Raw genomic sequence first — 27,674 nt, 5'->3', positions numbered from 1 at the left:
ATATGCGCTGATGGGCACTGATAGGCTGCACTGATGAGATGGCACTTATGGGCACTGATGAGGTGGCACATATGGGTACTGATGAGGTGGCACTGATAAGGAGGTACTAATATGCTGCACTGATAGGTGGCACTGATAAGCGGCACTGATGAGCACTGATAGGCGGCACTGATGAGCACTGATAGGTGCCACTGATGGGCACTGAGAGGCGGCACTGATGGGCACTGACAGGTGGCACTGATAGACACTGACGGGTGGCACTGATGGGCACTGACAGGTGGCACTGATGAGCACTGATGGGTGGCACTGATGGACACTGATGGGCAGCACCATCAGTGCCCACAATCAGAGCCCATAGCGCTGCCAGTCAGTGCCCATCAGTTCCTAGATGAGCAGGCACTGATGGGCACTGACTGGCAGCACTATGGGCACTGATTGTGGGCACTGATGGCGGGCACTGTGGGCAGTAACAGTGCATATTTTTAGCTTTGATTACTGTAGTAATGTCACTGGTCCCCCCAAAAGTGTCAAAAATGTCAGTTAGGTGTCCAATCTGCCTTCCACAATGTCGCAGTCCTGCTAAAAATCACAGATCACTGCCATTACTAGTAAAAAAAAATAAAAATTACATACATTTTTTCCCTAGTTTGTAGACGCGATAATTTTTGCGCAAACCAATCAAAATACGCTTATTGCGTTTTTTTTTTTTTTTACTAAAATTTTGTAGCAGATAACAAATTGGCCTAAAAGGATGAAAAATTTTTATTTTTTATTTTTTTTTCTTTGGGAATGCTATATAGCAGAATGTGAAAAATATTTTTTTTTTCCAGAAACGTCGCTCTTTTTTTGTTTATAGCACAAAAAATAAAAATTGCAGAGGTGATCAAATACCACCAAAATAAAGCTCTATTTGTGGGAAAAAAAGGACATCAATTTTATTTTGGTACAGTGTCGCACGACCGCACAGTTTTCGGTTAAACTAATGCAGTGCCAAATCGCAAAAAATGGCCTGGTAATTAAGGGGGCAAATCCTTTCCAGTCCAGAAGTGCTTAAATTGGCTTTTGACATATACAAATGCAGCAATTTAGAAATTGGATGAAAGGTTTAGCACTGGGAAACACTTTTTAATAGACAAATAGCGCCTTTTATATAAAACTATATAAATCAGACCAAAATGAGGGACAAATGAAGAGGAAAGAGGGACAGAGGGACTTTGTTGCAAATCAGGGACAGTCCCTCAAAATCAGGGACAGTTGAGAGCTATGCATATATATATATATATTGTACATTCACATCAGTCCCTGCCGCCAAGGAGCTTACAATCTAAGATCCCTAACTCACATTCATACACATAGTAGGGACAATTTTAGACAGGATCCAATTAACCTACCAGCATGTCTTTGGAGTGTGGGAGGAAACCAGAGAACCCAGAGGAAACCCACGCAGGCACAGGGAGAACATGCAAACTCCAGGCAGGTAGTGTCATGGTTGGGATCCAAACCAGCGACCCTTTTGCTGCTAGGCTAACCACTACACTACTATGCCACCCACCTTCAGTAGCCTTCCAAATGTTCCTGTTATGTCTTGACCCGTTCCAACAGGCAAAGCTCCAATACTTCTAGATAGTGTCAGAACATGCCACTACTTCCTGCCCTTCCTTTCCCAAACACACATTCTTACTGACCCAATACTCTGATTGGGTTGGGTCATTGGCCAATAAAAATGTGCAGGAGATATGAAGGGTCAAGCAAGTCTTTGGCACTTACAGGAACAGGCTAGGATTCAGCTGTATTGGCAAGGTTTTGGGCCTTGCTGCTGGTTTGTGGTGCCTGCACTTTTATGCCTCCCACATTTTTTTTAAAGGGATCTTTTTATAGGGGCATCAGAAAGTGAAAATGACTTCAACAGCATAATGATACCTGTTTATAGTCTATTAAGCAGGTGAACCAAGTGTTTCAAAGCACCCATGCTGCCACTGGATCTCCAGTCTCAATATATTGCTCTATTCAAGTCAATGGGGATCGGCCAGTGCTGAGTAGGTTTTTCATCAGAACAGGCTATAAACACTGAAGTAGGCCTTAGAGCTAATAAGACATTGATCTCTAGTTGATTGATCTCTTCTTGATTGATTGAACACTGGAGAATGTGGCACAACAGTTTAGCTCAAGGAAGGTGGATTTAATAAAATTTCTTGTTGAGACAGATTGCTTGTAACAGACTTTGGCCACAACCACAGAGCTCCTTTCCTATGCCAGGTATTGAATTAGTCTACTAAAGCTTGTCTGTGTTTCCTTTATCTGCAGGGTTTTCAACAGAAGTTCTCATTCCACAGCAAAGAAATTGTGGCTATCAGCTGTTCATGGTGTAAGCAAGCGGTAAGTTATGGACTTAACAGTATTTATTCTAAGTTTACATGTCATCCCCACACAACTGTGTAAAAATGTTTTTTTTCCTCTTTATTGTACAGTACAGGGCAGAAGACAGAGGCGTAACTAGAACTTTCAGGGTCCTGGTGCAATAGACCATAAAGGGCCCCCCTGACCCCCATCCAGGGCCCCCTCACGGTGGCTGAAACCCAGGGCCTGGTTGCAAGTGTGACCTTTGCGACCCTGGTAGTTTTGCCACTGGTTTCAGTCGTTTTTTTATTTTTGTTATTTTCTTTTTTTTATTTTTTATAATTTTATATTTTTATAATTTTTTACAATTTTTTAGGAGCCCTTAAGGGGGGGGGGGGCTTGGTGAAATATCAGATGTCTAAACCAAAAAGGGCCCCCCTGACCTCCAGAGCCCCCTCACAGTGGCTGAATGCCAGGGCCCGAGTGGCGGTGAGGTGGCTTGTAGAGGAATCGATCCCCTCCATTTTCCTCCTGCAGCTGCTGAATGGAGGGGATCGGTTCCTCTACATGCTGCTCTGCTGCCCCTCCTATCCAGGTGTACAGGGGGCCGCAATTGCGACCCCTGTATGTACGCCCCTGACAGAAGCATTAGCACACCACTAAGGTTCTTCTTGAGCTCTACTTTTTTGTCTCCCTCCAGCCTCCAGTGCCTGAAACATGTTAAACTGGCAGCTTTGCACCATGCATTAGAGTCTCATTGGATTACATTGGTAATCTTGTCATTCTGAAAGATTGCTGCTGTGCTGGGATTGTGGTAACATGAAAGAAAGGGATATCTCAAACACTATCCCATACAGTTGTGATGACAGTATTTAAAAACACATACATTGATGTCTAAATAAATACACATCTGGGCTAAAGGATTTATATTCTGTTTGCCTGAAGTTCCAATATAAATGTGAACTACAGGCATACACATTTTTATTTAAATATATTTCTCAAAAGACACAAAAGATATTAATGCTTTTTATATAGTAGGAAGCCAGATGGTGTAAACCTAAAATAGTTGAGCTTTCATCCCAATAATAATTGAAGAGAAAAGAGCAAAAAACGGTTGTGGGACTTTAAGGGGCTCTAGTGTAATCAACACATATAGAATAATGTAATATATAAACAAACTAATTTTTATTTTACAAAACAGTATAAATGCACATAATGTAGAAAGTGCATGAAAGTGTAAAATAAAAATGAGTTTGTTTATATATTACATTCTTCTATATGTGTTGATTACACTAGAGCCCCTTAAAGTCCCACAGAGGTTTTTTTGCTCTTTTCTCTTAATCCTTTTTATGTGCACCAAAATAGCTTTGCAAAACCGGATATTACCTCGTAAAAGTAGTAGTGACATCACTATGCTGTACATAGCCTGTGCAGAGTGCATAATTGTGGGAGGGACCCATCAGGCCCCACCCACTACAGCTTCCTGCAGCTAACTGCAGAGGAAGGCGGAGACAAGACCACTCACCCTGCACAAAGGAGAGAGAGTAGCAGTGACTGGTCTTTATAACAGGAAGATCCTGCACAGAGGGACATCTTCACACTGCATTACTGCACAGATCTGGAAGAAACACACAAAGCACACTGAGATTAAAATAGGAATTCACATGCCTCTTATATTTATACAATCGTGGCTCATCCTGGAGTTCAGCTTTATCTTATAAACAACAGAAGTAGTTGGAGTTGGCCTTGGAAAGGTATAAAAGCGCTTCCGCCGGAATTATTAGTATCATGTCTGCGCAAGAAAAGAACGCACTTAAAGCATCTGTCTTCCAGACGCTGCGCAGAGGGAGCGATGACTGTAACCTGGAATTAGCATGGGCCATGCCGTGTAATGATAGTCTCACTCTGTTCTCCAGTCAGCTATTACTCATAGAAAACCCACTGAATACCCACACAGCCCTTGTGTGTTGTAATTACATTGCTGTTTACTGAGAAAAAACATTGTGCAAAGTCACAGTGCACCTCCTCCCTCTATATATAGAATACGAGGGCTGCCACTTTCTGTACAAATATGTACAAAGATGTTCCTCGTCATTATGCCAACACTTTATTCCTGCTGGCTTATGTGGCTTCTGTGAAAATATTTTGCCGTGTTTTTGTTTAAAGCTGAACGCACAGATGAAATACTTAGACGGGAACTGTTTTATCTGCCAAAACATTTGCATTTCTGTCCATCCAGTTCTGAGATTTACACAGCCCTTTCATACAGCACAGTCCTGTTTGGCAGTGCAGGAGGCCTGACCTTCCCCCCAGCCTGTGACTGGACAGTAAAAGTTCATCTTTCTGTCCCCCTGCTTATCTATGTGCCCCTTGTTAGCACATTACCTGGCTGGCTTCCTGTACTGCTTCTCCCTCGCCCAGTCTGAGCTCTGTTTTCCATAGAGTTACATAGTTTGTGAGGTCGAAAAAAGACATCAGTCCATCCATTTCAACCTATGATGTGTGTGTGTGTTTGCTGTTAACCGTACATTGTATACCCCTGTATGTTGTGGCCTTTAAGGTGCCCATCTAATTGTTTTTTGAAACTATCGATGCTCCCTGCTGATACGAATACCCCTTCCAAGAGTGCAAGAGGCTGATACCAAGTCTGATTTTGGGGTTTTTACACTGTTTGCATCTGCCTAAAATGCAGCTTTAAAAAGACTCGGACACTGCTCATTCAAGGCAAAGTGAGGGAGTCTCATAGCAGCCCAACCCCCCACTCACTTAAACTCACCTTTCCCATGTTTCTCTGCCACTTAGTTATTCAGATGGAACCTCTGTATATACCAGCTGATTTCAGATAGGGTGCAGAATAACACATCCTTCCAAAATGCAATGGGCAGACCTGAGTTGCCAGTCAGCGGGCACTTTATGAGATTTGCTCTCACTCCCTGTGTGATCCTAGGGTCAGGAAGTAATGGGAATTGTTTTAAATGGGGACGCAGTGGGGTTGATTTACTAAAACTGGAGAGTGCAAAACCTGGTGCAGCTCTTCACAGAAACCAATCATCTTTCATTTTTTTTTTTTAAAGCTTTATAGAACAAGCTGAAATTAGTAGCTGATTGGCTACCATACACAACTGCACCAGATTTTGCGGTCTCCAGTTTTAGTAAAACTACCCCACTGAATACAATTTTCCGTGTATAGTACAGTAATATAAGCAGTATTAGAGTGAAGCTGGAGTTAGTTAATTTGAAAGCCAATTTGTATTCATTATTGTATTAACTTCCTTTTTCTCCTTTAGTTTCACAACAAGGTGACGTGTTTTCTGCTCCATCACATAGAAGAACCATGCTCTCTGGGTGCCCATGCTGCTGTCATCATCCCTCCTAGCTGGATCATTAAGGTGAAGAAACCTCAGGTAACTGCATGTCACTCTTTGTCTGTGAGGGTCTCTCTACCTACTGTCGGCCCATCTGCCCTGACAATGCCCAGGACAGCACCCGTATGTATGACCTGAGTGTCACAGCAGTCGCATGATCCCTAGGGACTAACCCAGCAGCACCTTCTCTTTCCCGGTGATGTGGCCTTGTCCCTGTTGCATTGTGGGTACTTCCTGTTCCTTGACATTCCCGGCTTGTTTGGATGTAGTAAGTGCAGTGGAAGATTGTGTGGCTCCTTCCTTTTGGCCCCTCCACATCCTTTGTGAGTTTGTAAATAATGACTGCATGCAGGCATTTATATACTGTTTGGACCGTTGGCACCCAAACCAATGGGATCACCCACTGTCACGTGGCCTATTTGCTATGCATTCTGTCACGCTTTGGCTTATATTTGCATAGAAGTGGGGGAAGAGCCAGTGCCATGGCTGTAGGCCTTTGTTGTGTGTTGATTTACTGCCTCCGTCACTCAAATTTCTTCTGGTACCATACATCTTTATCCTTTATTATATGACAAAACTATGTCTAAAAGATTATTCTTAGCTTTAAAAAAAAAAAAAGGATCAAAACACAATCTCAAAATCAGATTGTAGCATGTGTGGGCACCTTACACAAAGAAAACACATTTCCACCCGCTGACACTACAGTGACTGGCAATTATAAGTGCTTAATGGCACCATCCAGGGAATGTTTTATTACATGAGATTAATGACAAGAGCCCTTCTGCTGCTAATTGCCAAGTGCCTCTGTCAGTCTCAGTGCTGATCACTTGGGTGATAGTGCCTAATTCTGATAACTTATATTCTTCCTCTGTGAATAGATAGAGGCGGTGGCATTTCTTGCCTGATAATAGTACAGTAAAATGTGGAGAATTGTTAGAGTCTAGAGTGCTGTTAAAGATTTCTGGCTTTTCCTGCATTAAAAACCCAACTAGAGTAAAAACTTTTTTGTTGTTTTTCAAAGAGGGGTAAAGGGTTAAAATTCATGTTACATTGCCACTGCCCCAAGTACAATGACTAGACAGGTATCAGACAGACAGAGCCTAATGATGGCCATACACTAAATGAAAAACTATACGAAAATCTATCATATATTACGTTCGTTCAATTTTTAAATAATCAGTGGATGGAAAAATGGCAATTGTTTTCATCTATTCCAAGCCGAAAAACCGAATGAAGAGTTTAAAACATTTTTACTGAATGGACAAAATGTTAAAGGTTAGTGTGTTTCACTCGCTGTAACAATCGTTCAATTTTTAATACGCAAGAAAATGGTAACCTGCAAGTAAAATACTCAATTAAATCGTCTACACAAAAAGAAAAAAAAAAATACATTCATCTGGCAGGGCACATAGTAATGAAGAAACGAAGAGGCAAAGAAGGATCTATCGCTAATGAATGCTCGTTCCTCCATACAAAGCAGGAATATATGGAAGGGAAGTGGAAAGGTCAAATATTTTGTCACTTCCTATCTATGTGAAAAAATCAAACGATAAACTGATTAATCTACGTCCATTTAACGATTAAACAATTTATCTTTTTAAATTTAGTCGCTACATGATTGTAGTATTGAGGGCTCTGCTCAACAATTATCCGTTTTTCAAAAGCGCTTTCAAATTATTTTTCGTGTAGTGTATGGCTAGCATTAGTTCATGCACAGGCTTAGAGTGATGAAGTCCATTTAAGCACTCCTGATGAAGGCGTGTGAAGTGTGAGCTGCATTTAGCGACCACCGGGTGGTGAAGGTTCAAGGCTCATCCTTGCAATCACTACAAAACCTCTTGTTTTACATTGACTATCCTTCCTTTGAACCATCTTAGTTATTAAATACACTCTAAATTCTATGACTGCTAACGCTTAGACTCTTCACTTGTTCTAAACTAAGTACAGTGATTTATAAAGAGGATTTTTCTAGGTTGTAGAGTTCCATGTCCCCTTTAAAGTAAACCTTTTATAAACCAAACAGCTTCATGCAATGAATAGATCCAGATATGTAAAGGCAGATGAGCTTATACCGTGGGGAAAATAATTATTTGATCCCCTGCAGATTTTGTAAGTTTGCCCACTTTCAAAGAAATAAAGGGTCTATAATTTTTTCCATAGGTGTATTTTAAATGATAGAAACAGAATATCAACCAAAAATCCAGACAAAACACATGACACAAATGTTATAAATTGAGTTGCAGTTCAGTGAGAAAAATAAGTATTTGACCCCCCCCCCCCCATAAAAAAGCAAAACATGACTTAGTACTTGGTGGAGAAACACTTGTTGGCAGGCACTGAGGTAAGACGTCGCCTAACCAGTCTCCAGACCTTAATCCTATAGAAAACTTATGGAGGGAGCTGAAACTTTGAGTTTCCAAGTGACAGCCTTAAGGATTTAGAGAAGATCTGTAAAGAAGAGTGGACCAAAACCCCTCCTAAGATGTGTGCAAACCCAGTAACCAACTACAAGAAATGTCTTACCTCTGTGCTTGCCAACAAGGGTTTCTCCACCAAGTACTAAGTCATGTTTTGCTTGGGGATCAAATACAGTAAAACCTTGGATTGAAAGTAACTTGGTTTGAGAGTGTTTTGCAAAACAAGCAAATTTTTTTTTATAAATTTTGACTTGATAAACAAGCGATGTCTTGATATACAAGTAGCGTCATGTCACAACTGAGTATAAAAGAGAAGAGAGGTCCCTCTGAGTGTAGCAATATGGTTACATTTAATGAAGGTTCAACATTTAGCAACTCACATGGTTGATGATTAAAACAGGCACATCTAAGTATGCCGGCATCCGGGGTAAAGCTGTTCACATAGACCGTCCTCTGCACAGCCATCTTCATCATCCCTTCCCCGCTGCGCTCCACGAGTGCTTCCAGCCTCGCTTTCAGATTGCTCTACTGCAGAGTAGTCTTCCTGGTTACGACTGCAGACTGACAGTGGTGCGGAGGATGGTCTATGTGGACAGCTTTACCTCGGATGCCTGCATTCTTAGATGTGCCTCTTTTAATCATCAACCTTGTGAGTTGCTAAATGTTGAACCTTTATTAAATATAACCATATTGTTACACTTAGAGGCGCCACTCTTCTTTTTTATACTCTGTAGCTCCTGCTGGATTTTGCTTCTAATCCCCTTGTGGGGGCTGCTATTTGTGGATGGACATTTTATGGTTACATCACATTGCTATGAACTATAAACTGAAGCACTTATGAATAAATGGTTGTGGAATGAATCATCTGAGTTTCCATTATATCTTATGGGGAAATTTGCTTTATATACGAGTGCTTTGGATTACAAGCATGGTTCCGGAACGAATTATGCTCGCAATCCAAGATTTTTACTGTACTTATTTTACTCACTGATCTCCAACTTCATTAACCTTCTTAGCGGTATTCCCGAGCGTGGCTCGGGGTTAAATTTCAGAGCCAAAGGCGGTAACCCCGAGCCACACTCGGGGTACCGCCAGAAGCATTGCTGGATCCTGTAAGCAGGGAGGTGGAACATGACGTTCGCAGGGAGGTGGAACCGGCGGCAAATTCAAATGTAAAAACACATCAAACACACTGATACTATTCAAAATAAAAATCATATTAGTTTGCCCCCCAGTGCCCTTTCCTGCAGTTTTACTGTACTTTTTATGTATGTATGTATATATATATATATATATATATATATATATATATATATATATATATATGTATATATATATATATATATATATATACATACATATATATATATGTATATATATATATATATATATATATATATATATATATATATAAATACATATGTATATATATATATATATATATATATATATATATATATATATATATATATATATATATATATATATATATATATATATATATACGTAATTCTTGGAAATGAGCAGCCCAAACCAACTGTATACATTTATTTTATATATATATATATATATATATATATATATATGTATACATATATTGTATATATATATATATATATATATATATATATAATGTATACAGTTGGTTTGGGATGCTCATTCACAAGAATTACATGCAAAATAATGGTACCACTTTTAGCACCTAAAATCCAAAAGAATCATACCGCCAGGGAGGTTAATAACATTTGTATCATGTGTTTTTGGTTGATCTTCTGTCTCTATTGTTTAAAATACACCTGATGCTCGTTTCTTTGTAAGTGGGCAAATTTACTAAATCTGCAGGGGATTAAACAAATATTTTCCCCACTGTATTCTAAGCTCAGCTTTTTTTGCCTTTATGTGCATACTCCTTTAGTTGATGGTTGGACTGCCTATCCAATAGACCTAACAGGCAGTCCAACAGCTGATGAAGGAATGCAAATGACAGGCTGAAAGAAAGTGATGTTATAGACAGAATCCCCAGGTAAGGAACGTTTCAGTTGCAGTTTCCTACAGTAAGGAATGATGCCAAACATACTAACAAAGAGATGTACAGTTTACATACACTTTAAAGTGACAAATCCAGTATGGCATGGTGCCTTCTAGAGTAGCTGGATGTGCGTGTGATGGTTGGAGTTTATTAATCCTGCATGTCTGTGTCACTGAATATCTTCTTGTGTACGGGCTGTGTGCATGTGGTGGTTTTGTAATTCTGTATGATACTTTTTGGATACCGACACTGAAGGATTGCTGAACCCAGAATACTGGCTGATCCAATGTGACATCTGAGCAGAGTTAGATCCCTTGTAGCTAATCTAGATGGAAATGGTAACATTGTATGGAGTCTCTTCTTCAGTCTGCCCTGGTCTCCCTTATAGTGGAGGTGACCATTTTGTCACCTGAGACTATAACCACTTAGTCAAATGACACTTTGTTAATTTCTCTTGTTTGGTATATGAGCCGGGGAAAAGATTCCCCTTCAAGTGATATATTGCAGCTTACCAATTCCTAGATGCGATGGCTGCATTCGTTTTTTTTTTTTTTTTTACTTTCTTTATTCTATTGTCATCTAATGATCTGGCCAGTGAGTCTGTTGTTTTTGAACAGAACAAGTTCTCTTGCAGTTACAGGGATAAGACAAGTAATTTAACTCTAGCAGGGGTAATTAAAATGGTCAAGTTTTATTAATTTATGCAAAACCTTTAACCTCTGCAAAATAGTAAGTAAGACCATCAGAAGCTGATAGTGAATTGCACATTCATAAGAAGTTTGAATTAATAATAAATGCGGTGTTTGTTCGATTGAGCAAAAATTACCGCATTTTTCTATGCGGTAATTTATCACATTAAGCTGGTTGTTAAGAAGCTCCCTAGAGTGGCACTAAACCAAGGACCCTGCATTCACTATATCTGGTCTCCCACAGTACACATAACATGGACATGCAATAGTTTAAGTAAATATAAACTTCTAAATACCTTTTCTCATCAGCAGTATATAACAGTCTTGTGACTTGTATCAGTATCTGGCTAAAGCTTGTAGGAGGAGTTTTCACTCTGCATCCACTGACCTATAAGACTGCAAGACCCCTGACCCTGTTTCTTGATTCCCTGCTGATAGCTGAATGTAAAAAACCTGCTGGCTATTAAAAATTCTGAAAAATAACCCCCCAGCATGGCCCCCCCCAATGCATACCGGGCCCTTCAAGTCTGTTATGGATTTTTAGGGGAACACAACGCCAAAAGGAAAAGAAAAACGGCATGGTATCCTCCAAAATCGACACCAGACCTTTATCTGAGCATGCAGCCCGGCAAGTCAGGAAAGGGAGGAGACGAGGGGTTGCCCCCCCCCCCCCCGATGAACCATACCAGGCTCTTCCCCCCACCCCCAACCCACAGAACATTGTTCCCATCCTCATTCCTCTTTCCCACAATCCTGGGCTGTGGTTTTGGGGGTCTGCGGGCAGGGGGCTTATCGGAATCTGGAAGAAAATCTCTGCCCGCGACAAAGGCTAACCGCAGAATGCCTGCTCCAAAGTTTGACAGTTCTTGAATAGGTACTGGTGGAACCGCCCCCTTGTGATGTCACTGACCCAGCATGCACTGGTCAATGATATCACATGGGGTGGTGCCACCCCGTGATGTTGCCAGGTGGCCACCCCCCTTACCTATTTATGAAATGTCACACAGTGGAGCAGGCAGACCACAGGAGCATTTGTCCTGAGCAGGGATTTTTTTTTTCGGGTCCGGTGGTGGCGGCGGGCGTCATGATTGACAAGGAATCTACATCGGGGAACGTTGTTTTTTTATTTTTTAGTAAAGTGATTGTCTGTTTTTTACATTCAGCTGTCAGCGGGGAATCCGACGAGTCACCTGTTGTTAAAGATGCATTGGCCGACCCGCTTCCCGCCGTTCCTTAGCAACCAGCTATTGGGGTGGGGCCCCACACTGTTTCTAACAAAAACCCTGGTGATAAATATTGCATGTTTTTTAACTCTATGTTCCGTTTGTGAATTAGACTTAAGAGCTTATTACTGCAGGGTTTTTGGACGATATTTACCAACACATTTTTGGATTTGCAGTAAATAGCGCATATTCGTTTTTTTTATTTTTATTTTTTTTGTGAATTGGACCTCCATGTTAGGTACCCTCTGGCTTCTTTATTTAGTGAGTTACAGAGAACTCAGATTAAGATAAATTTGATGAACTTTCATATATTTGGTAATTTCTAGTGTTTTCCAAATAATGTTAGCAGCTCAGAGTCACCTTACTGACTGATTTTTAAAATACAGAGGGAAACTATTTTTTACTGAGCCAGCCCAGGGGCATTATCTGTGAAGCCTACTTCTAGCCAAAGGCATGTTGTTTTTAGACTTGGTAAAAATATTCTCCACATATAACATACTGCTTCTTAATAGTTGTAGAGCAGCGCCGCCTAGTGGAAGAAGAACAGCAGCACAAAGCCTGAAAAAAATGACAAGAATTTGAGAAGTTGAATTTATTTTCATGTGACATTTTATAGAACAGAGCTACTCCCCACAATCACAGACTTGTAAACAAACAACACAAAGAATGTAACAGAGGATATATAAAAGCATGGGTTCAACAAAAGCTGCTCATTTAATTTTTATTTACCATGTTGATGAGGGTGGAGGGAGAAACCAGGGAACACAAAATATTAACAGATTCAACTTCAGTTTTAAGTAGTTCCACTGACTGCCCGGAAGTGGAGACCTGTGGGTGCACAGTAGAAGTTTTGATTTTACTCCAAAAACAAATATAATCAATTAACAAATCCAATTTTTAAACTGCTGTATCCAAGTTTTTTGCTCAGACTTCTCTTGGAGGTTACAATTTCCCTCATTGGATCAGCTAATTTGTATTTCCAGATTAGTGGACCATTTGTTGAAATATTAAACTAAAGTGTATCTGTCACACACAGAAGAGGCAGTCATTTTGTGCACTGACACAGAACCGATATTATTACGCTGTAACTTACATGCTTGCAAAATAAAACTAGTGAGCTCTGAAGCCCAATAAGAAGAATTTATGTCTTCGTATATTTTCCTTCGTCAATCGGTTTAGTAACATTGTAATTTTTTGGTATAAACTTTGTGTAAGCATAATCTGATTTACAAAAACTTCCGGAAAGCAACCAATAAAACTTGCAGATTTAGGACAACAGGATTATTTAATCTGCAACAGCCTTGTTTTTCCTTTGCATCAGTTTTTTAAAATGCCCTCCTAGGTCCCATTCTTACTTGCTAATGGAGCTGTTAGGGATTTGATTTGGGAGACCCAGCAGGGAATCCTAGCGATTAGCTGCTGGCAAAAGCGCCATTAAAAGCAATGGGAGTATGATAGCTCCCACAGCTTTAATGGTCAAAGAAGTGACTACCTACAAATGATTGGCCCTGGACGGAGACCGTTTGCATCCAGGGGTGATCATTCCCAGGTAGTCGCTGCTCGAGTGATCACATGCAAGCAGCTGCGAATAGCTGCAGGAGCTATTAGCCTCCCATTGCTTTCAGGGGGCTTCTGCCCACCAGGGCCATCTTACCGAATGGGCATGCTGGGCAGTTGCCCGGGGGCCCCACTTGCCCAGGGGGGGCCCACCTGCACAGCCACCCAGCCCCAGCCAAGCGTTAGTCCCGATCCCCGTGTGCATCCTCCCGACGAACTTAGCAGGTGGCAAGCGCCTGTCGGCCTTGCGCTGCTGTCAGGCCACTTGACCCATTGAGGGACAGCCCACAACTTCAGGAATGCCTGTCCGCCTCCATGGGAACAGGCACACACAGGTCAGTCGAGCCTGACTCACGTCCATTTGTGTGTTCACTGGACCCAGCTGCTGAACTTGGAAGCTGTCATTAGCCTGGCACTGCTGTACCAATAAATATTGCCTTAATGATAATTTGCATTTCTATTCTCGCAGGTGATTGTGTAGGCTGGGCCCAGTGCACTGCATTGCCTAGTGCCCTTTAAAACTCTTAAGATGGCATTGCTGCCCACAGTTTATCACTTGGAACCCCCACTGGGTCTCCCCTATCTAATTGTTAGTGGCGCAAATTGCAAGTGTTAATGGGGCCTTATTCCTTATATTAAAACACCTGTACTATACCAATAATCGTGGTGCTGTGACAAGTAAGAATAAGAGAAGTTAAAAAAAATATATATATTTTTTTAATTTTCCTTTAAGAGATTTGAAAGTTTCATATTTAGAGGAGTTGTAAAGTCAGCTGGCATGCATTGTGCATGCACTGGGCAAAGCATGCCAGCAGGGCATTATGTTCAGCTTAACATTTTTTCCACTGGTGTGACTGTGAGGAAATTAGAAGCACCAAGGAAACAGACTTTTGTGCAGCATATAATGAGGCCTCCTTGTTAGGTTTGGTTGGTCTTAGGGGTAACAACCCAATCCTAAAAAAGCCACAGGAGCTGAAAGCCACTCATAGCCTTTATAGCCATTGAGTGAGTATTTACAGGTGCACTTAAAGACCCTTTTACACTTTTGCTGGGTAGTCTTGTGCTACCAATGTCTCTTCAATTATTGAAGAACTGCAAAGCACAACACAGTATGTCAGCCAAGGTCCTTGCATCTAATTAGAATCACACTGTGCCTCTGACTAGGTATGTGTCTATACACCTTTTACAGTATATATGCACAGTTGAAAAAGTGGCACTGTACATAACAGGACAGAGGTAAGAATACAACAATAATCTCAGGTTAATTGTATAATTTACATGTTTCACCTCTAATTTTACAGGTCAACTCAAAAAACTCTAGTAGGCGGAAGAAAAGGACGTCGTTTAAGAGGAAAGCCAGCAAAAAAGGCTTTGAGGTAAAAATAAATGAATAAATAAATACGTACATTTCTTTAGACTTACAATTAAGGTTATATCACATTTTTACATTTCAATTATTTGTTTTACGTTGCAATGCATAGAAAATATAAACCTTATAATGCTGTATTAGTTCCCATTTGCCTACCAAGTAAGGTAAAGCCCAACTAAACTTTTCGTTTAAATCAGCTAATGGTATTTCAGGTGCATCAAAACAAGGTGTGCAAGTTTGTTTTGGAAAGCAGCCACAGTCTGAATAGAAAAGCCTGTTCCCTGCCAACATGCTGCAGAGAAGGTTGCTCTGTCTCTATGTGATAGTAGGTTTCTCTGCAGAGATCTGTTACACAACGTATTCAGCTGATTCAAACTAAATTTTCAGTTTAAACAGTAATGTAGCATTCCTAAAGCTCAAGAGAGGAGAGGTTTCATTTTCATGCTGCCTAAACCAATCCTGAAATGTGGTAAATTGCATTAGTTTTTTTTTTTTTCTCCTTTATTTTTATCTACTCAGTATCACTCTTCCTTTTTTCTGGTGTCTACTCTGGATGGAGAAGCAAAAAGAGACACCATTGGGCAGCAGCATTCTCAGTCTAGGCATTGGGTAGTGTTAGATACAGTACAATAGCAGATTTAGATTTAGGTTGACTTGACCCTTCTTTACACATATCCTGCATTTGATCTCTGCCCATTCTAAAGGCCCTTTATTTTTATGTGGAGACACCAATTTAGTAATTAATCCCTTATTGGATTTTTCTAAATCTCATAATCAATTTCCTAACCACATTACCATTCGCTTTTGAGAACTCTTCTCCAATGCTTGCTATGTTGATGCTTAATGTTTATTAAACAGCACTCGTAGAGATTATACATATTTTTTCTAGCTCTCATAATCTTTATACACGCATAGATCATATTCGGATCCTGGCTCTTTTTTTTCTTCTGTATCTAAGGCTAAAATTTTATCTTTAACATGGTCTGACCACAAACCTACGATTATTTATTATAACTCTCTTCATACTTACCCCTACGTCCCCTACTTGTCATTAAATGATTCTCTTTTATCCATCCCTACATTTCTGAACCAACTTAAATCCATTGCTTCTGAATACTTTTCCCCTAACCAAAGACTCTGTCTCGTCACACTTGTCCTTTGGGAAGCCTACAAATCTGTATTAAGGGGACACATTATACAAATTTCTTCTACCTGGAAAAAATTGAGGGAACAACACAAAATTGAGTTAGAACAAAAACTCGAACACATAACTAACTTACATAAATTGAATCCCTTAAAAACAAAATCACACCAAACTTCATAAAATTAAAACTGAATTAAACTTCTGCATTATTGATGAGATTGAAAAACAACTTAGATGGACTAATCAACGTTTTATGCCCAGAGTAAAATATCCAACACTATGCTTGCAAAACATCTTCATTGTTTACAAAAGAAATCTCACTCTATTTCTCTTCTTACTTCTAAAAACAAAGTCACTAATGACCCTATCATCAAAGAATTTCACTCACACCTTTCTCAACTCTATAAAAATACATCTGAATTTTCTATTGACTCTGATGAACAATTCTTTCGACAAGGTAATTTACCTGTTCTTCCTTTAAAATATAAAAAAACTCTTGATTCGGAGATTACATTACAAGAAATCACATCAACTATAAATCTAATAAGAGACCTGGCCCTAATGGATAAACATCATTATTTTATAAGAAATTTTCAGACGTCATTGCACCCCCTCTTCTATCCTCCTTCAATTACCTGCGCCAAGGTCATACTTTCTCCCCAGAAACTAAAAAAAAGCTTTAATTGTTATACTCCCCAAAACCCATCAAGATTTACACTCTTGGTCTAATTACAACCCTATTTCAGTTTTAAATAATGACATCAAAATTTTGGCCAAAATATAGGCCAAAAGCAATAATGTCCTCTTGGGTGAACTTATCCACAAAGACCAAGTAGGCTTTGTGCCAAAGAAACAAGTCAGTGACAACATTCGTAGACCTCTACAATTGATTCATCTTACAAAAACTAGATCTCTTGACTCTATGTTTCTATCACTTGACATACGCAAAGCATTTGATTCCTTATCTTGGCCATAGTTATTTTTTGTGCTTTGTAAAGGTGGATTTGGAGATAGCTTTCTAACCTGGATAAATGCCATATATGCTAATCCCATTGCTTCAATCAAATACGCAGGTTTTTCATCTACACCCTTCACAATACTTGGATCCTTGGAGACAAGGTTGCCCTTTATCCCCTATCCTCTTTATTTTAGCCTTAGAACCTCTAGCAATAGCGATCCGTAATAATTTATCCATTAAAGGAGTTAAAATCACTGATATTCATCACCCACCCCCCCCCCCCTTTTATTGGTAACAAGCACTTTAACCCTACCCAAAACCAAAGTTTTTTTTTATTTTTATGAGGCGCGTTTATGTCAAACTGGAACTTTTGAGATTATATAATAAAAGAAAAAATAGCACTTTCAGTAGAATTTTCACATAGCACTTTATTGGTAGTCACTCATCCCACATCTTTGTTTTCCAAGTTTAGCATTATATCTAAGGAGCGTGAATTGTCTTTTAATATTGGGCCATGGATTTATTTTTCAAAATACTATCCTGCTACATTTATAAATGTATCCCGGTGTTTAACTAATGCCTAGAAAGCTTCAGCGTGGAAAGATTCTTTTGGTAGTAGTGAGCATGTGGTGGGGCTGTTCCATGCACACACTATAATGGCGCTTTTTCACTGCATGGAACCGAACGGTTCGGCTCGCTTTTGTGCTTTTCCACTGCTGGTACCGCATGGTATAGTGTAGGAACGGTTCGGTACGGTACGGTACGGTACAGCGGCGCTTTTCCACTGCATGGAACCGAACGGTACGGCTCTCAAAAACAATACCACCTCGATTGTGGTTCCAACAGGTACCATAACCGGTACCATATCCCACAATCCTTTGCATGCAGTCACTACTAGCCACTGATTGGTCAGAGAATCCCACCCACCCCGTTGTTATCTCACCCACTTAACTTTAGAAAAGCAAACAGGGCCAAGCAGGGCAGAGTAGAGCCGAGCCGGTACTTGCAGTGGAAAAGTGCCATAACAGCCAGAAAACTTATTGCCAGGCAATGGATGTGAGAACAACCTCCTGAGCTCACCACTTGGCTGAAATAAATAAATAATACCTTACCACACAAAAGGTTCATATATAAGCATGCATAGAGGTTGCCCTTTCAAATTTCACAAAATATGGGATAGATGGCTTCAGGCTCCAGAAACATGCAGATAGCCTGGGGTTTTGACTCTGAGTTTCATTATTCATGTAGTAACGGGAATAAAGTTCTTAATGTTCTTTTGATGTGTGACTATCTGTTCCACCAATTAAAGATCCAAATCAATACTCTCCTTTACTATATACAGTGCTATATCTTGCACAAATGGGATTAAAAAGGGATGAAAAATCCCAAATATGTTTCTGACACTTTACTGTCAATCAGCAGACTGTACACTTTTATGTATCTCCTGATGTGTATAACTTTCAATAAAAGTTACTGTTTCAAAGACAAAAAAGAAAAAAAAAAGGACACACTTGCCACTTACTCCTGCATGTAGTACCACAACGCAGCCATCCCTTATTATACCTGTAAAATTAAAAGTCCCGGTTCGACTTGAATGCCCCTCGTATATGAAGTTTTTTTACTTCAAGTTATGTGCCCAACTGGGGAGATTTCCCTTCACTTACTGTCTTGGAGATACAACAGGAAATGAGAGGACATCCCTCCAAAGTGGACAGAATTACAATCTTGGAGAGTTGCAGTAGGCCCTCATTAGAGAATTTTTCTTCTCACCTTGCTATGAAGACAACTCAGAATATTTGGATTTCCCCTTACTTTCTGTCTCAGTGAAAATGGTCACCAGAGCCAATTGAGGAGGTGTATCTCTTCAACAGGGACTCAGACAGCAATAGAGTGCCTTACCAGCTAGTTAGTTATTGAAGAGAATGGAGAGCAACTCTGGTCCACCAAAAAGTTATATCTCTCAGTGATTTCCACATGAACTTTCCCGATCGTTTCTACTGATTTTGTTTCTGCACACTGTGAATTCTTTGGTGTGAACGGTCATGCTAGGATTTTTCTTCTTGATGAACAAAATAAAAACCCAAAAGAGAACATCCAGCTCCCTCCTGACCTGGAATCTCAGACACAGAGATCTGACTGCCATGGTCCTCAGTAGGAAATAAGAAACACTTTTATACGAAAACCATTTAGGTAAACTGACCCTGTAATTTAATAGCTATACAGTACTACAACTTCACCATTTCTTTCAGCTTTTACTTGTAACACTGGAGATATTTTCCTTGAACCACCTGGAGATTGCCCTCCTATTTACACTTCCTGGAGTGTATTAAAACTTGTCACCTGCCTGTTAAAATCTGTATCCAGTGAAAATTAAAGAATATGTAAATTCAGCATTTTAAATTCCTGATGTGCCTGCTGTACTATGTACTTGTATGAAAAAGTGTCCTGTTCTATTTATCTTGCTTATTTTGTATGAAATCCTTGGTGTTCCTGCCAGTTCCTTTGCTTTCCTATTAAAAACTCACCAGACTAAAGGCCCGTACACGCTCTTCCGATTTATTATTTTTTTTTTTTTTTTTGGGACATTTGTTCCTAGACTTCCGGGTCGTCAGGAACTTCAGATCATGCGCCGTCTTTCGTATCCGATTTTTCACGGACGTACTGCATACGCGTTAAACGAAAATTGGTCGTCTGGGGACTTTTGGGGAAATTTTGGTGTTTGTCCCTTCGTTTTTTTTCGTTGAAAATGTCGGCATCGGCTGCTGAAAGTTGTGTACACACTAGCCGAAAATCGTACGATTTTACCTCGGACGGGAATTTTCGGCAGATTTTCTACTAGTGTGTACGCCACTTTAGCAGGAGAACACACCGTGGTCAGTTCTCTAGCTATGCTGGGAACTCAGCCTGCTCTCCTCCAGTGATCAGACTTGTCCTGACACACCCCCTGCACAGCCATTTACTAAGTTGATCAGTGTGCTGCTGTTTCTCCTCCCCCAGCTCTTATTCAGCTAAGAACAGAGAGAATGTGATCACTTATAAAAAGGGAAAAAAAGCAGTTATCATTTTTTTTATATATCTATACACAAATGTTTTACCTTTCATTTCTATTTTATGATGAATGGGTTGTTTTACAAGGTGAGGGTTTACACATCTAGATGTTTCTGTCTTATTAAACCTCATACAAGCTGGGCTAAACTCTCCCCTCTTCTATGCAGGATATTAAAGGCCGGGCCTTTGTTATAAAACCCATCTCTTCACCCCTCATGAAACCGTTGCTGGTCTTCGTTAACCCAAAAAGTGGAGGAAACCAGGTAAAGATGGCTCATATAAAATGCATTTAACTATTTCATTATTTACTAGATAACATTACTATTAATTTGATTTCTGTCCTTGGTTCCCTAACTCGCTGGCTGTACTATCGTTGTATGCTTCTCTAGGGTACAAAAGTGCTGCAGATGTTCATGTGGTATTTAAATCCACGGCAAGTCTTTGACCTCTCCCAGGAGGGGCCAAGAGAAGCGTGAGTACCTTTTAACTCCATCATATGTTATTGTAAACTTGTGATGAGCAGGTCTTTATCATTTCTTTAACTTATCATTTGTAAGAATAAAATTAAGACTTTATTTTCATTGTAAAAAACATTTTAATTTTGCATTCTTTGAATGGTACATAAAATAATACACAATATTAAAAACCTATATATACATTAATATTAATCAAACAGTATGTAAAAAAAGAGTCTATATGTAATTTAAAAATAAAAAACTGAAAAGAAAAATACAGTTATGAAAACAATGTTGGCTATTGAAAAATCAAGTATGTGGAGCATAACGGTAGGCACATACTGTATGCTGGCTTGTGGTGTCCTTAGCCCTTATCAACCAGGTAATTGGCTTTATTATGCTCATCCTCTCCCACCCCTAGCATGAGCTAGAGATACTGCGAGGAGTCTGGAACATACAATGCTTTCTTCACTATGAGCTAGCACATTACAGATGTTGCCTAAATCTCTAGGCATTTTATATGACAATTTATTTTAACCTGTTTTATCATTTGAAATACAAAAAAATATATATATTTTTTTTTTTTCGTGATTCAGGCTGGAATTGTATAGAAAAGTGCCAAATCTACGTATTCTTGCCTGTGGTGGTGATGGGACGGTAAGTATTCAATATCTGTAGCAGTTCATAGATTTTACTGTAATACTGCACCCACAGGCATGAGCAGAGATGGCTACTATAGGCCCAAGAATATTCAGAGATGATCAATCTTTATATATATCTTTATATATATTCCTCTTTATATACATATCCCTCTGTATATGAACATCCTTCAGCATGATTCCCTGTGAAAACAATTCTCCATATGACAGCAATTAGACAACAGTTTACTCAGCTGCAAGCAGCCAACCATTATTTAAATTGGATCTTCACTGCATCTGATCACCACAAACCAAAAAAAAGATTTTATTGATTTTTAATATTCAAAGCAAACTCCCCTATCCATCCATGTCGCCATGCCATCTTGAGTAAGGGCAAATGATTCATGTAGCATTTTCTTCCTTAAATCCATGTGCCCTTAGTTCAGGCATGCATGCAGGAGCGTGTGCTTACCTGAAAAAAAAATCTCTCCTCTTCTCCCCTTCTGAAGACTCCTGGAATGTATGACATCATTTGCCTAGGCAAGAAACCAGGAAGTACCTGAAAAAATAAAAAAAAAGTTTAAAACAAGTAAATATAATATACTTTCCAGTTCATTTACTAATGTTAGCAGCATGAGGATTAAAACTAATTAATGTTGATTGTTAGAGTGAAGTTCCACTTTAAAGCAGAAAAGCAGAACTTTACCCATAACAAATTGATAAAAAAATTATGTTCTTTAGCAAGGAACATGCATCCCACATTAATCATTATGCTACCAAATTAGTTTGTGCTGTAAATTCTGTTTCTTCTTGCCAGAGGCTTCCATTATTTGAAGCCGAGAGCCCGTGAGCAGCTTTAAATCTTTAGGCTATAAGTAGATCGGTCTCTAGTGGTTCTGATTTTTGACACAGTGCCACAAACTGAGCATGTGCAGAGCAGGGTGAGAAAATGTTTTACTGGATTGTAAAAAGTATAGGCACTTATTTTAATGATATACCTGCAAAAGGGACCAGTTCCACTTTAAGATCAGGAGCCATCAGCGTGAAGTGGAATGGGGACCTTTAGTGTTTGAACACGTATTTTACTTACTTGTCTATTGAAATCGCCACCTGAAGTCACCAAAAGTAGTGCAGAAACTTATTTTGGGAATTGGTGCGGCGCTGCAAAGTCGGCGTCGCACCGATTCGGACGGTGCCATTGCCGACAATTGGCTCAGATTTCACATGTCAAATCGGACCAATGTCAACTTGGGTTTAAAAGCTGATTGGATATCATGCATAGCAGCACCAGATTCTAAATGCTCCAGTTTTAGTAAATCTCCCCCAATGTTCTCTATCCTTACCTTTCTTACACTCACGGGGCTTTATGATTATTTTAATCAGAATATTTGGCAACATACAATCGAAGCCACTCCTATGCTTGTTTTCCGAACTTTCATCATTGAAGGAGTGGACAAAAAGTCCATTGTGATATGTCTGACATGTACATAGACCTGATCATTGTTCTTCTATAACAGGTAGGCTGGATCCTTTCTGTCTTGGATGAACTACAGCTGAACCCTCAGCCCCCAGTTGCTGTTTTGCCTCTTGGTACTGGGAATGACCTTGCTCGAACCCTTAACTGGGGAGGGGTAAGTGTGTGAGTGGTCATGGAGGAAAATTAGCAAAAAAAAAAGAAAAATACTGGAAGAAAAATTGTCACCTGTAGTAGTATTAGTCCTTAGCAGGCTAGAATGAGATTGTGGGTGCAAGCAGCAGAAATTAAGTTTCTTCTTGAGATTTTTAAGTCTTACTTATTGAAAAATGATGAGGAATGGGGCTTAGTGAAATTAGGAGTTTTTGCTTTTCTGAAATTTCTGCAAAAATTGTAACATTTCACACACCTGAAGGGGATGATGGAGGAAGGGGCTGCTTCCTTACATTGTGTCCAATTAGAGCCAGAAAATTATGTGTGAGCAGTATCCAGAAGAGTGCTTGAAGGTAGCATTTTGGATCCCAGTGGAAAAGATCAGACACACCTTGGATGTCTGAGATGAACAATCCTCTAATTAAGGGATATGGACACAGCTTTACAATTTGGGATCTCCCATTCATATCTGGGATTATACTTTTAGTAGAGAGGATTGAAGTAAAAAGCATCCATACATTGGTAACCAATTATATACAGAGAGCATATGGAAATCCCTCCCTTTACATCAGTAGATATATTGAGAGACAGATACCATTGAGGCAGTGGAGTATCTCTGAGGTCCCATGTGGCTCTATGACTTCAGCACATGTGCACAAGAGTCAACTGACCAACAAGGTTTTCACTTTGGCTGGCTCTGACTCTATTAGAACCTAAATTAAGCACCCTCCTAGGATCCTGGAGAAGTATTTATGATACATGTGAAGCCATCCCTGCCATCACCAAGATATCTATGTTATACAGTCTTGGGAATATGAACCCATTATGTTGTGGGGTTATGCAGAGGTGCTTACAGAAAGGGGCTGGTTTAAGTGAATGTCAGCCTATTTTTTGTAAAACACATGTTAAACGTGTTTTGAATAAAATATTGATCTTAATTGTAACATGCTTGATACTTCATTGAGTACCTTTAAAATCCAAAAAAAATTGCTTTTGTTGTCGTTGGTATATTTCCAAAATGACCTGAGAACACCCTAGTATCTGACAGAAGAAACTGTAGTCTAGGTTAAGCTATGATATCTGGAATAGCCTGCTTTGCCTGCTTCCCCTAGACTCCGACAAGTTAAGTGGAAAGCGCATGAATAAATTAATGATGTAAAAATGTTTTAAAAATATACGTATGTGTCTGTTTTTATACTGTTGGTGTATACATTATCTAAGGCTTTAAGTTTGGCGATCCTTCACACTCTTCTTTCTTCTCATCAGGGTTACACAGATGAACCTGTCTCCAAAATCCTCTGCCATGTGGAAGATGGCACCATAGTGCAGCTGGATCGCTGGAACTTACATGTAGAGAGGAACCCGGATCTTCTTCACGAGGAGCTGGATGATGGGACTCATAAGGTCAGAGGTCAGAGGCTGTGCCCTGGGGTCTGGGGGTTGTAAGGGTTTACAGTCTCAAAATAGAAAATATCAAAGATGTCTTATCATTAATCTGAACATCCATAGCGGAATAAAAGGTTCTGTTTGCTAGGTTAAACTGTTCACTTTTTGTTAGTTGTTTAAACGGATATCTAGTATAGCTGAAAGTGGATGTTCTCCTTTGCTTCTCATACATGTATGCTTTTTGCTGAAAAAAGGGGCAAAGATTTTATGTAATATACAACTTTATGTGACAAAGGAGAATTCTCGATCTTTCCCTACTCCACCAAAATGTGTTTTAGATGGGGATGTGATCTAATTCCTGTAATACCCCAAAAAACAAACAAGCAAGCAAAAAAAAAAAAACATTGCATAGAAACAGTAAAACATTCAAATGCTGTAGTATTTGATTACATTGCATTTTTAATAGTTATCTCTTCTTTTTTCACAAATGGCTTTATCCAGGGAAGTAGATTTCTTAATGAATGATAGGGATAATAAAGGAGATATTTCTTTCACTTTTAACAGATTTAGTTTTGCTTCTGTAATACATATATGTGTAACGATGATAAAATGATGCAGTGATCTTGTTTATACCTCTTGACAAGAGACCAACACATTTTAAAATTAATCTGGGTTACATTGAAGCCAAACTCCAGGCAAACTGTCAAATACATATTTGTAAATTATCTTCTCTGCCAAACGATTTGTATTTCTTTCTGGCCACTTTTGTGATTTATACTGTACATCCTGCCAGACAACACACCATTTTCTATGTTAGGGCTCATATGCACCAGCGAGTGTGCGTTAAGGTGCTCATAGTGCAGACCCTGGGATGCATTACACTGCATACTATGATCCTTTGTTAAAACACATTGCAGTGCTTGCTTTATGTCCTCTTTCTGAACTTTATTTAGCTTACACTTCATTTAACTCACTGCATGACAGTGCAATACAATGCATTGTAGCCCATTGGAACACAATACACAAAAATCCAGTGGGGGAGATTTACTAAAACTGGAGCACTCATAATCTGGTGCAGCTGTGCTTGGTAGCCAATCAGCTTCTAACTTCAGCTTGTTCAATTAGGTTTTGACAAAAAACATGGAAGCTGATTGAGCTGCACTGGATTTTGTACACATACCAGTTTTAGTAAATCTCCCCCAACTTGTAATGGGGACTGAAGCAATAGGACATAAGGCAAATTTCCTTGTCTATGCATTTAGATTTTGTTGGGCAAGGCTGCCCAATGCAGACCAATGGGGCTGTTGTGAATGAGCTCTTTGAGTTTTAGTTCTCTGTCTACAGACTGCTGATGGATTGGACAGTAGGGATGATCGAACGGTTCGGGTCGACCATCGGTTCGACCCGAACATTGGATGTTCGATATTCGGCCGAATACCGAACTTTTTGCGGCAAAAGTTCGGTATTCGGCCACCAGAACCGCCCAAAATGCACTGGGACAGGAACTGGGCTTTAAAAGCCCGTGATTGGCCCAGAAACGTCTGCAAAAGCCAATGAGGGGGCAGGAGTCTCCTAGGAACGTGATTGGAGTGACTACGGGGACCAGAGGCCAATCAGGAGTGAATACGCCCCACACTATATAAGATGGCCCCGCCTAACCCCTAGCACAGTTATCCAGAGCCTGTTGAAGAGAGTTGAAGCAGTTCTGTCTGACTCCTGCTTGCTACACTACATTTCCTACATATCGAGTGGTTCTAAAGCTCCATATAGCAGAATTGTATTTAGCTTACAGCCAGTGTAGTTAGATACAGCGATTGTGCTGGTTCTTAGAGTTAAAAAAAAAAAAAAAAAAAAAAAAAAAAAAAACTTAAGGGACAGTGTCAGTCTTCTGCTGTATGGAGCTTTCTATTTAGTGGAAAGGGATATCTAGTGTAGTTAGGGAACTTTGTACTACATTAGTTAGATTTGAAAATTTAGTTTCTGTAGGGAAAGTGTGAGGGTTCTGTTTAGTGAGCACGTGGCACAGTGCTGCTGTATCACAGCAGGTATACGTGCTTGCTAGGCAGCAAAATACAGTGACAACTTAACGCCTGTTGTTCAAAGCGTTAGGTGCACTGTACAAAAGCCTTTGCAACTGTGCGTGACACGCAACTGCTGTGCTGTATCCAGCGACAACTGTGGGTCGCATAGCAGTGTGCGTTTTTCACCGCACACAGTTGCCAACGCATCAGTGACAACCTAACGCCTGTTGTTCAAAGCGTTAGGTCCACTGTGCAAAAGGCTTTGCTACTGTGCGTGAACCGCAACTGCTGTGCTGTATCCAGCGACAACTGTGGGTCGCATAGCAGTGTGCGTTTTTCACCGCACACAGTTGCCAACGCATCAGTGACAACTTAACGCCTGTTGTTCAAAGCGTTAGGTGCACTGTACAAAAGCCTTTGCAACTGTGCGTGACACGCAACTGCTGTGCTGTATCCAGCGACAACTGTGGGTCGCATAGCAGTGTGCGTTTTTCACCGCACACAGTTGCCAACGCATCAGTGACAACCTAACGCCTGTTGTTCAAAGCGTTAGGTCCACTGTGCAAAAGGCTTTGCTACTGTGCGTGAACCGCAACTGCTGTGCTGTATCCAGCGACAACTGTGGGTCGCATAGCAGTGTGCGTTTTTCACCGCACACAGTTGCCAACGCATCAGTGACAACCTAACGCCTGTTGTTCAAAGCGTTAGGTCCACTGTGCAAAAGGCTTTGCTACTGTGCGTGAACCGCAACTGCTGTGCTGTATCCAGCGACAACTGTGGGTCGCATAGCAGTGTGCGTTTTTCACCGCACACAGTTGCCAACGCATCAGTGACAACTTAACGCCTGTTGTTCAAAGCGTTAGGTGCACTGTACAAAAGCCTTTGCAACTGTGCGTGACACGCAACTGCTGTGCTGTATCCAGCGACAACTGTGGGTCGCATAGCAGTGTGCGTTTTTCACCGCACACAGTTGCCAACGCATCAGTGACAACCTAACGCCTGTTGTTCAAAGCGTTAGGTCCACTGTGCAAAAGGCTTTGCTACTGTGCGTGAACCGCAACTGCTGTGCTGTATCCAGCGACAACTGTGGGTCGCATAGCAGTGTGCGTTTTTCACCGCACACAGTTGCCAACGCATCAGTGACAAATATGCCTGGTAGACCAAGAAAAGGCATACGTGGCCCTGCTGCGGAAAGGGGCACAGCTTCTAGGGTGTCTAGAGGCAGGGGTGGACGTGGTGGTCAGTCCTCAGCCAGGCCACCATTTGGATTGTTCTCCGGCAGTGGCCAAGCTATACGTCCACAGTATGTACAGGAGGTGGTGGACTATATGAACAAACCCTCATCATCGGCATCATCTGCAACTACAGTGACCCAGGCAGAGAAAAGTGGTCAGTCTTCTGCAGTTGTCAG

General features: G+C 40.3%; 1 protein-coding gene across 12 annotated transcripts in view; it reads left to right on the top strand.

Annotated features, from left to right (window-relative positions):
• Nucleotides 1-27,674, top strand: part of DGKI (diacylglycerol kinase iota) — a 533,441-nt gene that overhangs the window by 310,733 nt on the left and 195,034 nt on the right. For 11 of the 12 annotated variants that reach the window (XM_082255060.1, XM_082255059.1, XM_082255054.1 and 8 more), the window contains 8 exons: nucleotides 2,305-2,376; nucleotides 5,625-5,741; nucleotides 14,919-14,993; nucleotides 20,304-20,399; nucleotides 20,526-20,608; nucleotides 21,188-21,248; nucleotides 22,747-22,860; nucleotides 24,123-24,260. In XM_082255060.1, coding sequence (XP_082111186.1) covers nucleotides 2,305-2,376; nucleotides 5,625-5,741; nucleotides 14,919-14,993; nucleotides 20,304-20,399; nucleotides 20,526-20,608; nucleotides 21,188-21,248; nucleotides 22,747-22,860; nucleotides 24,123-24,260 — 756 coding nt within the window. The remainder of the gene's footprint in view (nucleotides 1-2,304; nucleotides 2,377-5,624; nucleotides 5,742-14,918; nucleotides 14,994-20,303; nucleotides 20,400-20,525; nucleotides 20,609-21,187; nucleotides 21,249-22,746; nucleotides 22,861-24,122; nucleotides 24,261-27,674) is intronic. The other variant, XM_082255058.1, reaches the window with a different exon arrangement.

Source organism: Pelophylax lessonae (assembly GCF_965119305.1).
Source record: "Pelophylax lessonae genome assembly, chromosome: 4".
In the NCBI taxonomy this organism is placed as follows: domain Eukaryota; kingdom Metazoa; phylum Chordata; class Amphibia; order Anura; family Ranidae; genus Pelophylax; species Pelophylax lessonae.
This window is presented reverse-complemented; position numbering and strand designations above follow the sequence as displayed.